Genomic DNA, 13,544 nt, shown 5'->3' on the forward strand with positions numbered 1-13,544 from the left:
CATCAGCATTATATTGTGTCAAAGCCTTTGCTATCCAAACTTCCTCAAGTACAAAGGAGTTAAGACGTATTTTGAATTCTGTTTGATTATGCGTTTGAATGTTTGTGTACAAAATACACTTTAGTTTTGATAGACTAGAACTACAATAATTAATATTGGAAAATATTTTTCACATTTTTTTAGTAAATAACCGACTTTTTCTGATAAAATGTCGTACTATATCCATGTCCGCCTTCCTCTTATTGTAAAAATCTTCAAAAATATCGTTTCATCTATTAGGCATATTTTTTCTGTGTATGGCTATTATTACGCACATAAATAAATAAGCGTTTATTAATATTCAATCTCAAATGGAATTTTTATCCAAACGATGATTTAATAACAAAACAGTTTGGTCTAAAATCACACCAAGATTTGAGAATTGCTTTATTTTCTCGTTTGGGAGTTTCTCGTAAAATTGCGTACAGTTATTGGCTTTCCGCATCCCCGGGTCGTGTCTCCCGGGTTTGTTTGTGATACATCTACACTGGCTGATGTAGAAAATTTTATTGCGTCTTTGCTAATGTGTCGTATGACGGATTGCCTTCAAAATGGTCTAGGTAATTGTCCTTCTGATTGAACAAACGTCGTTATAAAACAAATTTTAGTAACTGTTTGTTATCTCCTTGAAATTCATATTATTTTTTTTTTTACTCAGCTACGCACAACACCCGAATGAAAAGAATAGCTTTACAAAAAAATATATGTAACGTCGCCTCATAGGTTTTCTTTATTTCCATACCATATATTCTCAACGCTTCATTTTTTATACAAAACTTATGAGCAATATAATACTTTTTCTTGATTTGTTAGTCTGGCTAGTTCTCATCCACCGCCTATAAACAGTTGTAACACTGTTGGTGTTACGGGTGGTTCGCCGACCTTTAAGTTGTAATAAAATGCTTTTTTCTTGAACACTGCAGACCGATCCAAAGCTTCACAATAAATAAGTGAAGGCAACACTGGTGGCCAATTATCCATGGTGTGGATATGATTCACTTTTATTGCTGGATATCCGATATTGGAACTGAGCGGCTAGTGATTAATGGAACAATCCCTCAGTATCCCTATCATTCCCTATAGCAGACTATACGTATTTCGTAACAAGGCCATCAGAAAGCCTACCGTTGTGGACAATTCGAGCTGCTTGACGATGACGCAATTATAATTTTCCACGCCAGTGCAAACCACGTGTAAATGTAGCATCAGATATCCTTCGATCTAATGGACAGCGATGTATTGGACGCTATCCTTGATTATTAAAGTTTTTATTGGACGCTCGATGTCTGATTTACTTTCTCTTTGAAATGATAGCGGGACGTATAGTGACGATACGGATAGTGAGAAGAGATGTGTGTTAATGTAAGAATTGAAATGTGTTTTATGTTTATAATATTGTAGTTTATTTGATGTTGCTAAAAAAACCTTTGTCTTCCGCTGATGAAATTAGATTTCCACAGGGCTTGATAGAGAAATATAATAGAGCGTGTGTTGTCAAATTATTAATTATATTTATAGTTTATTTTTTTTTAATATGAACACACTCAACTCTTCTATATAACTAACAGCTGTAAGTTAAGTAAATTAGACATTCATATTACATATTTACTACACGAAAATGTGATGTTTTTGTTTACAGAAGCTTTTTGTGACAAAAATAATATAGCCAAATAGATTGCGTCCTTTATTTAACGTGGCTTAGAAGATAACTGTCACGAATATTTATGGACTTAGAAGTACTGACAGCAGAATAAGTTAAGTAGTAAATAAGGGAGTATTTACAGTTTCGTATAGTGTAATGTACACGTTCAAATTTGTATTGAATTTGTATGGCAAAATCCGTTAAACGTTTAGTGTATGTATCACTCAATGTCAACTAATATAATAACGGCATAGGGGAAAAAAAGTTTTTTTTTAAATCCTTAAATCTGATTAAAAGAACAAATTCTATTTTTTTCCCCAAACCTTTGTGTTGCTGACTGTACGCTTCGAGCCACAAAATTGTGCTTTTATCGTGCCCTATTTCACGGCGAACATTCGACGTAGGGCCAGATATGGAGTAAGGTTTGGGGCTATGATCTATTAGTCGCTGCTTTTGGGCCCTAAAGCTGCAAAATTTTCATTTGTATGTTTGTTTGTTAGTTGATCCTTTCAAGTCGCAACAGAGATAGCTCTGTATATGGTATGATTTTTGTATATATTAATGGTGAGATAATTGAGAGTGATATTTACCGCAGTAAAACATCTCATTCCCATGGGAAATACCGTTCAACACATGAGCGGAGCCGCGAATTCGAAGTTAGTAGCTTTTTAAAAAGCATCATTTCAAATAAGGTTGGAGATTTTTATATTATGAAGTTATATGAAGTTATAAAGCCTAGAATATGTGGAGTTCAATTTTTATTTCTATTATTAGAACAATAGGGTGGGGATATTTTATAAAGCATACGAGATATGCTTTCGGTGTCAATAACGTTTATTGATCTATTCTTAATATAGATTTTTAGGTTAGAAACGGAGAGAGTCGAAAAGCTGTCATAAGATGTCCCAGTGGACAGATATCTCATGACAGTGACATGAAAAAAATTACCACACTTAAAGAAAGCTCCTGGAATTTCGGGCCCCATCCATCCTCATTCCATCACTGTAAAGTAAAACAGTTCAATTTTTACTTCACTCGGTTTCCCATATCAACGGCCGGCGAATTGTACTGATGCATTTAATTTGGTAATTTTAATAATGAACATTTAGCAATACAATAGAATGATAAACTTTTGATCTTAATTCGATAAATGGAATGTATCACAACAGTCATGCATTCCAGCAAAAGGTGTAAGGAAAAACACAAGAGACGATGGAATTCCAAAACTTATACCGTATTTCTTAGAGTAAGAGGAAAAACGGAGCCAATGCCTGACTGCCTATTCCTATAGTATGTATAATAATGACTGCCTGTTCCCTTAAATAATACATCACCCATCCATAGACTGGCTGCACCTTAGGTTACTTAACCTAATTGTGGGGGGGGGGGGGGGGTTCGACATGAGCATTCCATTAACTACTTTAAATACTTCACATCACACTCTTGGTCTTCTTCACTCCTCAGTGTAAAAAGTTAGATATAATTGATAAGAAAGAAAAACAATTTGTAAAATATTCCTTTATAAATCTCCATAATATACAGTGAAAATGAAAATTAAGCTTTTACGCAAAATCATAAAAGACCAACCGATCCGGAAAACTCAATAAAATTTATTACAAAAGTTAAAAGTAAAAGCGAAAGAATTCGCTTCGCCGATTCGGGGGCGTTCGCTTGAGGGTGCGGGGGGCCCTCGTAACTGTGTGTGAAGACGTGCAGCTAATGTCACTGTTACTTTTGTTATAGCAACACTGTTATATTTCACTGTTCCGATTGTATAATGTTATATGGATTGGAGTAAGAAACATGCTTCTGCGTCGGTCTAGATTCTCAACTCCAGGGATCAATAAAATTTGTGCATTTGATTTTGAAAATATATTTCTCTAGTTGCGTCAGATTTCTCCACCCATTAATGTATAGAGAATATATTATGTACTTTTTTTGTGATGTCATGTCATATTCTATATATTTCTCTATTTTTTATTTATGGTTTTATTTGCGCAAATGGTTAGTACATTTTTAAAAAAGGCCGCCTCTTATTTTTATGTGAACTCCGAAACATTTCTTGGTACATCGGGACCTATAATTTCAAATTATGTTTGTGTTTATTCAAAATGTGTATCAATATTTGCTACAAACTTAAGTGTAGTAGAACTAGATACAATAAAACATATTTCCCTCGCAAAATCCAACCACATCACAAACTATTCCAGCACCAAAAACGTTATTCAAATCATCATAAATTCATTGCTATCAATACTGCGTTATAACAGTGATTTCACGCGCGTTATAACAGCTTCCTCCATCCGCATTATAACAGTGATAATCACGGGCTGCTATTTCTCACCCTCCGACGTCAGTACCGCGCCGCGCCCCGGCCGTGGCAGCCGCGATGCCGTCGAGCTGATGGCTCCGTTCGTCTGGTTGCTGGCGGCTTGCTGCCTCCGGGCCGTCGCCGCTGGCAATCCTGACGCGAAACGCCTCTACGATGACCTATTATCGAACTACAATAAACTAGTTCGCCCCGTCGTCAACACTACTGACGTGCTGCGGGTTTGCATCAAGCTGAAACTGAGCCAGCTTATCGATGTTGTAAGTAACGTTCATTATCACGATTAAATGCCTTTATGGCCTATATTACCTACAAGAATTAAAAAGCGTATGTGTAACGTGCATTACGCAAGTGTAAATATGTTCTATGGATGATCTGCTTTTTTAAATAGTTATCTAATTTCACATAAAGAACCGTATGGGTAAACAGAAAAGAATCAATTTGCAAAAGCCGTGATGTAATAGATACAACGCTGACACACTCACATTAATTCATACTGCGCTTTTGCATAATACCGTACAAGCCATTTTTCACAGCGTTAAGGGCAGTACACACTTGTGTATCTCGTGTAAGGTGATGGAAAAATCTTTCGAATACAGCCTAGTTTTTAGTACCTTAATTCATTTAATATTATAACAAAAATACAGTTATAACGACAGTGGAGATCATGTTTATATAACAGCGATTTATAAGATAATAGAAATCAAAATTACATACCAAGTGTTTCTTGCTAAACATTTTGCAATTTTCTTGCTAAACAAGTACACGCAATAGTTGTTACGTTTACAACTTACTGCGAAATATAAACACTTTCCATATTAGCCCATTCGTACATAATTCATTTTCCCCTATTTTGTAGATCGCCAATAAATAACGAGTGTCCATAAAACTTCTGCCATAAAATATTGTTAAAAATAAAGATATAAATATCACTATCTATTCAAATTTTATGAGTGTAATCCTTTTTGTACATTAACCAGTAAGTATTTATTTATAACATTGAAATAAACGGTTATGATAGTAATATTTAAAATGTTATTGAACGCGTTTTTTCCACAGCCATCATACATTCCATTTTCTTAAGTACTCTCGTCTCTCTGGACAGTAGGGTTGCCAAACTGATTCTTAAGAACCAAAATATAATAGATAAATTTCATCGACCAGTAAATTTCATTCTATAGAGGAAACTTGTTTTGAAATGACAATATGTGTTAATTTGTAACTATTGAAGTAATCAATTTTGCATCAAATGTCATACGGACATGTCAAACGCGTGATTGATGAAACATAACCTACACACGAATTGTATTCTACTGGGTGACCTTGAGTTAAAAATAACATCCTGCTCCAACTGATATAATATTATGGATGATTTTTTTAGTTTACATAAAAGAGCTAACTATCAAGCCTTACCTCTTAATCTCTGAGAAGAGTTGTAGAACCTACTGTCGTTTTGGGAAGATTGGTTAAAAATAGCGGGAAATGGGGCAATCGACATCCCTGGCCTATATGCAAACATTTCCTATATTCGGCTCGCGATACAAGGCGCCGCGCCGTCTCCTATTCTCGAATGATTGCCGCTAACGACTGTGGATTAGCGAAGTTTGCTCGATAATGGGGACAACGTTGATTGAGTTATGTAAAGTAGGACGTGTTTAATGAGATTAGTTCAATCATTGTTTTCCAGCCGTCACAGGCGATCCGGCATCGCCATCTATATTGTTAGTTCGTTTAATGCTTCTCGAAGTTTCGTTGGTTGCTTTTTTGGTATTGGGTTTTGGGTTATATTTAGAACTAGCGGTCCGCCCCAGCTTCGCCCGTGGTACATATATAGCCTATAGCCTTCCTCTATCTAACACTGAAAAAATTTTTCAAATCGCACCAATAGTTACTGAGGTTGGTGCGTTCAAACAAACTCTTCAGCTTTATAATATTAGTATAGAGGGTACATCGAAATCTGTTTTAATATATATTGATATGGTAAAACTGCTCAGTAGATTTCTTCTCGCTTCTTCTTGCTTTGTAATTAGGAAGCAGGCTTCATAATTAATTTTCCAACAAAACATAATAAACTAATATTATGTTAATATATTATTAAACAACAAACTAAGAACTTCTTTATCTCTGTAAATGTTTATGTGTTCTAATTAACAGTAATTTTTTTAAACGACATATGATTCGCATAGATGAATTATAAAATATACATATCATTAAATCTTAAAACTGTAATGTACCCACATAATTTGTGTAACTCGATGTTTAAAGTATATACTTTTTGGTTCAAATAAACTTCATTTTTTCTTTATTTTATGTAAATGTTCAAAAATAACCGATTATACAGTTCCATATAATTCGTAGCGCCGTTCATAGTTTGTCCCATTGTAAGTACCCGTGGAATAACAATTGGATGCCAGCACGAGGGTTGATATAACTGAATAGCCCCGTTATAAAACTCGAAGTCGCGATAAAAGGTTTTTTTTTCACACTTAAAATGCCAGTGTCTATTATGGTCTTTACTTTGCTGGCTCTGCGTCTGCATTTTTTAACGTTTATTCTAACAGTCTTGAAGTATTTTAATGGAAATGCTTAAGTTTAATAATAAATATAGTTAATATAGTTATATAAATATAGTTACATAGAACACGCTTCATTTTTATAATCCTGGATCATACATATTTTGTTTTCTCTCCGATCCTTGATTGGTATAAAAACTTTGAATTGAATTTGTCCATTTAAGGCCAGCAGGCCAAAATCGAGTCTGAAGGAGATGGTTACTTACAAACATACAGGTTAACGAACACAAATAAGACGAGGTGTTATATAAGTTCAAAGCGTCTGTTATGTGTGTCTGTTAGTGAAATCGTAGCTCCCGAATGGATTAACTGCTTGATCTTGTTGTTCGAAAAGTGAAGCCGCTGCCATATATCGCATCCTTACTTTACAAAGGCAAAATGGCCGCCAAAACAATTTTAAATATTCAAATTAATTTAATTCTTTAATAAAAGCATTCCCAGATTCCCATTGAAAGCCCCGTCGAAATAAGGATCATCATAAAAGCAATACCTTGGCTTCAGTTATCATGAATCGCCAAATTGAATCGGTCACAACATTAAGGATTCGGACAGCGCATTCCTTTGAATAAATTTACATACCTGAGTAAAGTGGGTCTTACAGGATTGTTGTATTTATGTACCTTTGAATATAGATCATTTTGTCGTACAATAAGACTTATAATCATGTATATTTTATTAAACTCTTAACATTACTTGAATATACTCGTAAATGTTTCATTAAATAGTAATTTGTTGTTAGTTTATTTATTATCCTTTAGTATTTGGAAAAGTTACACGCAATATCGTTTGTCTTCATCTTATACAAATTGTTTTTAAATGCGTTGTGCCTTTGTAGTTCGGAAATCCTGGAATTTCGCGAAGGGACATGTAGAAACCCGGAAAATCAGGGCTGTGGTTATTAAAGCAACAGAAGTCACTAGTGCTGTCCCTTTCAAATTGTTGTCCTTATCATATTATCATGACTAGCTGTGACCCGTGGAAACCGCGTAAGTCCGTATCCCGTAGGAATATCGGTATAAAAAGTGCCTATGTGTTATTTCAGGTGTCCAGCTATCTACGAAGCAAATTTCATTACAATCGGTTCAGTAGTTTTTGCGTGAAAGAGTAACAGACGCACGCATACATATGCTTCCATCCTCACAAACTTTCGCATTTATAGTATTATTATTCGCCAATAGATGTCAGGAAGAATCATAATAAATTGGGACTACTCAAACGCCTCCTATTTGTTAAAAAAGTAAGTTTAAGTCGATAAAACACAAATAAAACACGAATATGACATTTTCTAAAAAAAGATTCCTGGCTAGATCGATTTATCGCCCCCGAAACCCGAAATATATATATATATATATATATATATATATATATATATATATATATATATATATATATATATATATATATATATATATATATATATATATAAAGTTTAGAGGTATAAGATAGGTAGAAGATAGAGAGAGTCTTTATCAAAAATAATGTTGGTAATAGCTATAAATGTAACAGATATCAGCATAGTTTTATTCTTTTAAACGGTTGAATGTTTAGTTAAAAGTAGTTTATTTTCTGTGGTATTTTTCTTAATATTTTGAAATACCATAATAGTTTTAATGTTTGAGATTTATTGACGCATTTTTTTTTGTCGTTTTCTTCTTTATTTTTTGTATTATTTTTGTTTTTGCCTTTCTAAATCAATTTCTATTATTTCATATATTCAACTGACAAAAAACGGAGGAAGTTTTCAAGTCGCCGAGTAAATTTTTTATGCACGTATAATTTTTTATAGAGTAGTATAACGATTTTAATTATAATACACTATATCTCGACATTGATCCCATGTAAACTTCGATAAAATCTACCAAAAGGGGTTGGATGTTTTCAGTCTATTACGTCGGTTTTATTTTTTAATAAAAAGTATTCATACATAATTCTACATAGTTTTCATCATTATTAAATAGAATAGAATAAATACTTAATCCTTTTTGAAAATACGTATTTATATTTATGTAAATATTTACAAGAATATTTTAACAATATATAGGTGGATATTTCTGTGTAGTATTACTATTGAGAAATTGTAAATTTATGTATATTATACAGTTTACAATCGTAAGCAATATTCGATGGATCACAATTATTCGACGGATTAAATCTTACTGAAAGATTATAATTTAACGGTTTTTACAATTTTACTGCGACACATAAATTCATTGCGTGAACCGGGCACTCGAGAATGTACCATAATTGCTCACGTTTTTAGTCTCGTTCATTAATCTCAAACCTTCAAATTGTCCCTAAGTACGTGAGTGAACATGTATAATTCTTGTATTACGCAACTCAGATTCAGATTATGCGAGAACAAACAGTCAGTATACATAGTATTTTCCTGTGTTTGATTTTACGCGAGTATTATACATTTAGAAATTAAAGATTTTTAAACGGATTTTAAACGCGATTTATACATATCAGTCTCGTATTAGTTATGTATATTGTAAATATAAATACATTAAAAGGGACTTCTTACAAACTTTAATACAACCGTAGTTGGGTATAGACCTCCTCATGCTTCTTCCAAGAGGACTACTTTAACGGAAAACAGTAACAAACAGCATGTACTATGAGGTTTTCATCCACAATTGCATTCTGCATTCTCATGTAAACAAATAATAATGAATGTCGTTTCGGAAAACAAAAGCTCGCCTTTACGTATAAGGGCTCTATACAATAGTTTACTTTTAGCTATAAAGGAGCTACACAATAGTTTTGCTTAGCTTAAAAGCGAGTACAGTCTAAAGCGCGGTGCTTACTTCGCACTTAGATACTTAATAATGCAGGTGCCAACGCGACAATGTCGTTGACCTTTGTGGCGAATTATTTCAAATTATTTTATGTCCTCTTCATCGACTTTGTAGATATTTATTTTACAGGAAGATTGGTCAAAATATATTTGGCTGTTTTACAAACTGATATGGGTAGTAAAATTTCAGCTTCAATTATAGAAAAACGCTAAACTATGAGATTTGTAATATCATGTTTTGCCCAAAATTTACAATATCAAAAATGTTTTGTTTAATTTATACAAATTTAATCAAACTTATTTATCACATACTGATTAAATTATCCTAGCATATGTATGCAAGAATAATTTATATCAATCAATATGTAATTAGCATTCAACGGAAAGTCGAAACCGAGAAAATACGTAGCGCTGAAGCTACGCGCCCGTAGCACGAAGCTACGAGCCGTAGCAATCTTCGCAGACAAAAAGTTGCGAAAAGTTTCGAGCAGAGAAATTTGAATGGAACATAAAGATAATGGCTGCAGCTTTTCACGATACAGATGTTCCACGTGGAACTGTTACGTAAATGTGTTCCAGGTTATTTACTATTATGTTCTACGTGGGATTCAGCGGCTCGGTTGAGGTTGATGAGGATAATGATTGAGGTGTGTTAGCTGAATAGGTGTAATTCACTGTAGATGTTTGATGTTCTTAGTCACTTGTGGATAATAATTTGACAAATGCTTGTAGAAAGGCGAGGGATAGATATTTTTTAAGGATTCTCAAAAAGTTATTATATTCTATACTTATTTCGATAACAATTAAAATTTATGAACAATTATTACACTATTGGCCAATATAATAGCCAGTAGCAATATAACACGGCATTAATCAACATGTATTTGTCTGTTTGTCTGTCTAGCTTCGCAATAATATTTATGAAAATGATTTTTATATAATCCAACAATCAAGCAAAACTCATTTCAAACATCCTAAGGAATAAGAATAAATTCTACACACGTATTTAATTTATTAAGTCTTGTTTCCATTACAACACCCACCGACAATTATTGCCTCATTATATTACGAGCCCATAAAGCCTCAATAAAACGCCTTCGAGAATATAAATATTAAGTTGCAAGATAATTTAATAGCACAAAACATAAAACGTAGACAAGGGAAGTGTTTTGCCTTTAATTTTTTGTCTGTTGATTATTATTAATGGTATTATTGAATGAATTTTCCTTATGTATTTATATTAGTTGGTTTAAGTCGAGTGGTAGCTGGTAGCTGATCCTGGTACGTTCCATAGGAGATCCCAGGATCCCTGCTATTGTGCTTTGAGTTTGGCCGCCGAGGAGGTTTTAGTGGGTACAAATCCCACATGCTCTACTTTTCCCCCAAAGCTAGAGCATCTTTGAAAGATTACCTCCTCGTAAAAAAAACTAAATAAAAAAAAAGCTGGATAAAATATAGGCTTATGGCTTCTTTATATAACTGTATCAGATAGAAAGAAATGTAGATTACCGTGTTTGATTTTAACGCGAGTATTTTACATTTTTGAATTACAAACTTTTTAATAGATAACGTGATTTGTTAACTATAAGTTATTCTATGTATTACGAGTTACTTATATATTACGTGTATTACACATGTAGATATGCATATTTCTGTTTTAATAATATGATCTTGTTTAAAATTGTTTAAATACCTCAAAATAAATCCTGTATATGATTTTCTCTTATTCTGTTAGATATATGTTTATAAAATACTTATTTTTCATTAAGGAGTGTTTGGATAAAATGTAAATGTATTACTCATCAGCTGGTAACTAAGTCGCATAATTTTTAATTATTTCCCAATTAAGGAAATTAAACTCAGATTATAAACTCGGTGGCGTCGCAAGGTGCTAATCGTACCTTAACCACAAAATGTCTTAGTTTATCTTCATATTTCATGTTTAAAGTCACAGTGAATTAAATGATAAAACATTATAGCAAAAGAAAGAAGTTAACACCAGTATGACAGTAACTTAAATATATTTACGTTTACTCAGTTAAGTTTTATTTAAATTTACGTACCTACGCTTCATTTTTATTTCGTACATTCCTGTGTCCGTGACTAACAGATATTTTTTTGTAATTCCTATAATATTTGGGATGTTATATTTAATTTTTCTTGATGTAATTTTCGTTTATGTTATTTCTGCAATGTTTCTTGTTTCACCTAGATCTTTTTAAATTTTCATCTCGCTGAGTCGCAAAATTTACTTTAAAAATGCGAAATGCATGAAATATTAAAATTACCCTCATATTTAGAGGTAAATTAATTAAGTTAAAATACTTCGTAATATATAAATATTGCGAAGCCTCACAACAATTCACTTTAATTTAATATTTGGATAAAGCTTACGTTAAGACAGCGTTGTTGGGCAGATTAACTTTATTAAAAACTTGGCGTGAGCTCATAAAATTCAATTTCAATTTGGGAGTATTTAAAATTTAATCAACTTAGCTTTAATCTTAAAATAATACTGGTTCAATGACCCGATTATGTTGATATGTACAATTTAAACTGGCAGCTCTTTATTGTGATCATTTATATTTCTTAAATAGATGTTATGATTTGCAGCGTTTCTGATATAGTTTTGACGGTCTTAATAAATGACATATTCCGAATTTATCAAATTTTACGATTACATTTTTCTATTTGTTCCTAGTTTTCCGTCCTTCGCTTTGCCTCATGTAATGTACATGTAACCTCGTTTCTTTTATTATTATAGCGGAAACAGAAATGTTAGGTTCAAGAAAAGTCTTAGTAATAGAGCCCCGTACCATTTAGGTAGGAAACCATAAAAAAGTTGTATGCACATTAACGTAACCTATTTTATATTTAATTCGTATCTGTTTATATGCATCTCTGATGGGAAGCGTAAAAGGCTGATTATATTTTAATGTATGTAAACTTAAATTATATAGATTAAATACTGTAAAATAATAATTTAATGCGTAAACTGGACATGATATTCGTAAAATCTTGGAACTAGATTACCTACCTACAGAGCTGGACAGAACACACGCTTCGGAACAGGGTGAGGTTTATGTCGGTAAGAATGCACATAATCGATAGTTTCCTCCGGAGCCGTGGGTAACATATACAAGAAAACCTTAAGAGCCTCAGGGCTGATAATAATTGATAATGATGGTAATGATAATGATATTTTTCTCTATAAAAACGTATTGTAGTTTAGAAATAAATATATTATACAACTAGTATTTATGTACACAAAAGATTTAGCAACCAGAGCCGAATTAGAATAGTCCTGTATTTTTATCTTATTTGATAATAAATAATAATAAATAAATAAATCATTCATTACCTTAGGAGCTCTTTTCTCAATTTCAGTTTGTGTAAATCAACGACTTTAAAAACTAGGGAACTTTTATGTTTCATTTACAGACTGTAATGCGTTTTAAATGAATTTCAACTAACTTTTGAAAACTTCTAACGAAACTTCATACACGTCTGGTGAGGTCCCCAGGGAATCTTATTCAAATACAGTTTTTAAATCGACCCAATCGCTGTTTAAAGTTGATTGCTAAAACTGACTACTACTACTACACTAGAATTGGTAAAGAACCCGGAGTGAAGACTAAAAATAAGGCGAATAAAGTTATCTTTAAATAAATTTGTCCTGTCTTGTTTTTCATTTGAGTGTTTGTAAAGAAATACAGTTCCTATAATACTAATATTTGTAAATCAATGATTTATTAATAATGCTTCGTAGCTTCTACAACACAACAAATAATATGTACATTCGCAGGAGGCTTCACTCGCGTGATATCGGTGAACAAGTATTTATATATATTAATTCATATTCTATCCTCCATACCAAGAGCCATAGAGATCCGATCAGCTGTTTTTGCATGAAATACAAACAAACATACATCCATCCTCATAATTATAAGTTATTGAGCAAATATTTAAACAAATGATAAAATTCTACCCAGATAATGCACATTCATTCAGCAAATACTCGTTAAAAACAGAAAAAGCTTCTTTGTAGGCGATCAGCCGGCTGCTTCGGGCGGTATCTGTGTAAAATCGCGAGGAGGGAGCCCAGCATGGCTTGCCACTGGTGTGCCTACCCGGAGGACACGGCAGATCATACTCTTGCCGTGT

At 32.9% G+C, this 13,544-nt stretch overlaps 1 protein-coding gene across 1 annotated transcript in view; it reads left to right on the top strand.

Annotated features, from left to right (window-relative positions):
• Positions 1-4,055: 4,055 nt before the first annotated feature.
• The window catches only part of LOC119840333 (acetylcholine receptor subunit alpha-like), a 64,406-nt gene continuing 54,917 nt past the window's right edge, over positions 4,056-13,544 (top strand). Inside the window, exon 1 of the mRNA XM_038366892.1 lies at positions 4,056-4,270. Coding sequence (XP_038222820.1) covers positions 4,085-4,270 — 186 coding nt within the window. The 5' untranslated portion in view covers positions 4,056-4,084. The remainder of the gene's footprint in view (positions 4,271-13,544) is intronic.

The sequence above is a fragment of the Zerene cesonia genome, chromosome 6 (assembly GCF_012273895.1).
Source record: "Zerene cesonia ecotype Mississippi chromosome 6, Zerene_cesonia_1.1, whole genome shotgun sequence".
NCBI lineage: Eukaryota > Metazoa > Arthropoda > Insecta > Lepidoptera > Pieridae > Zerene > Zerene cesonia.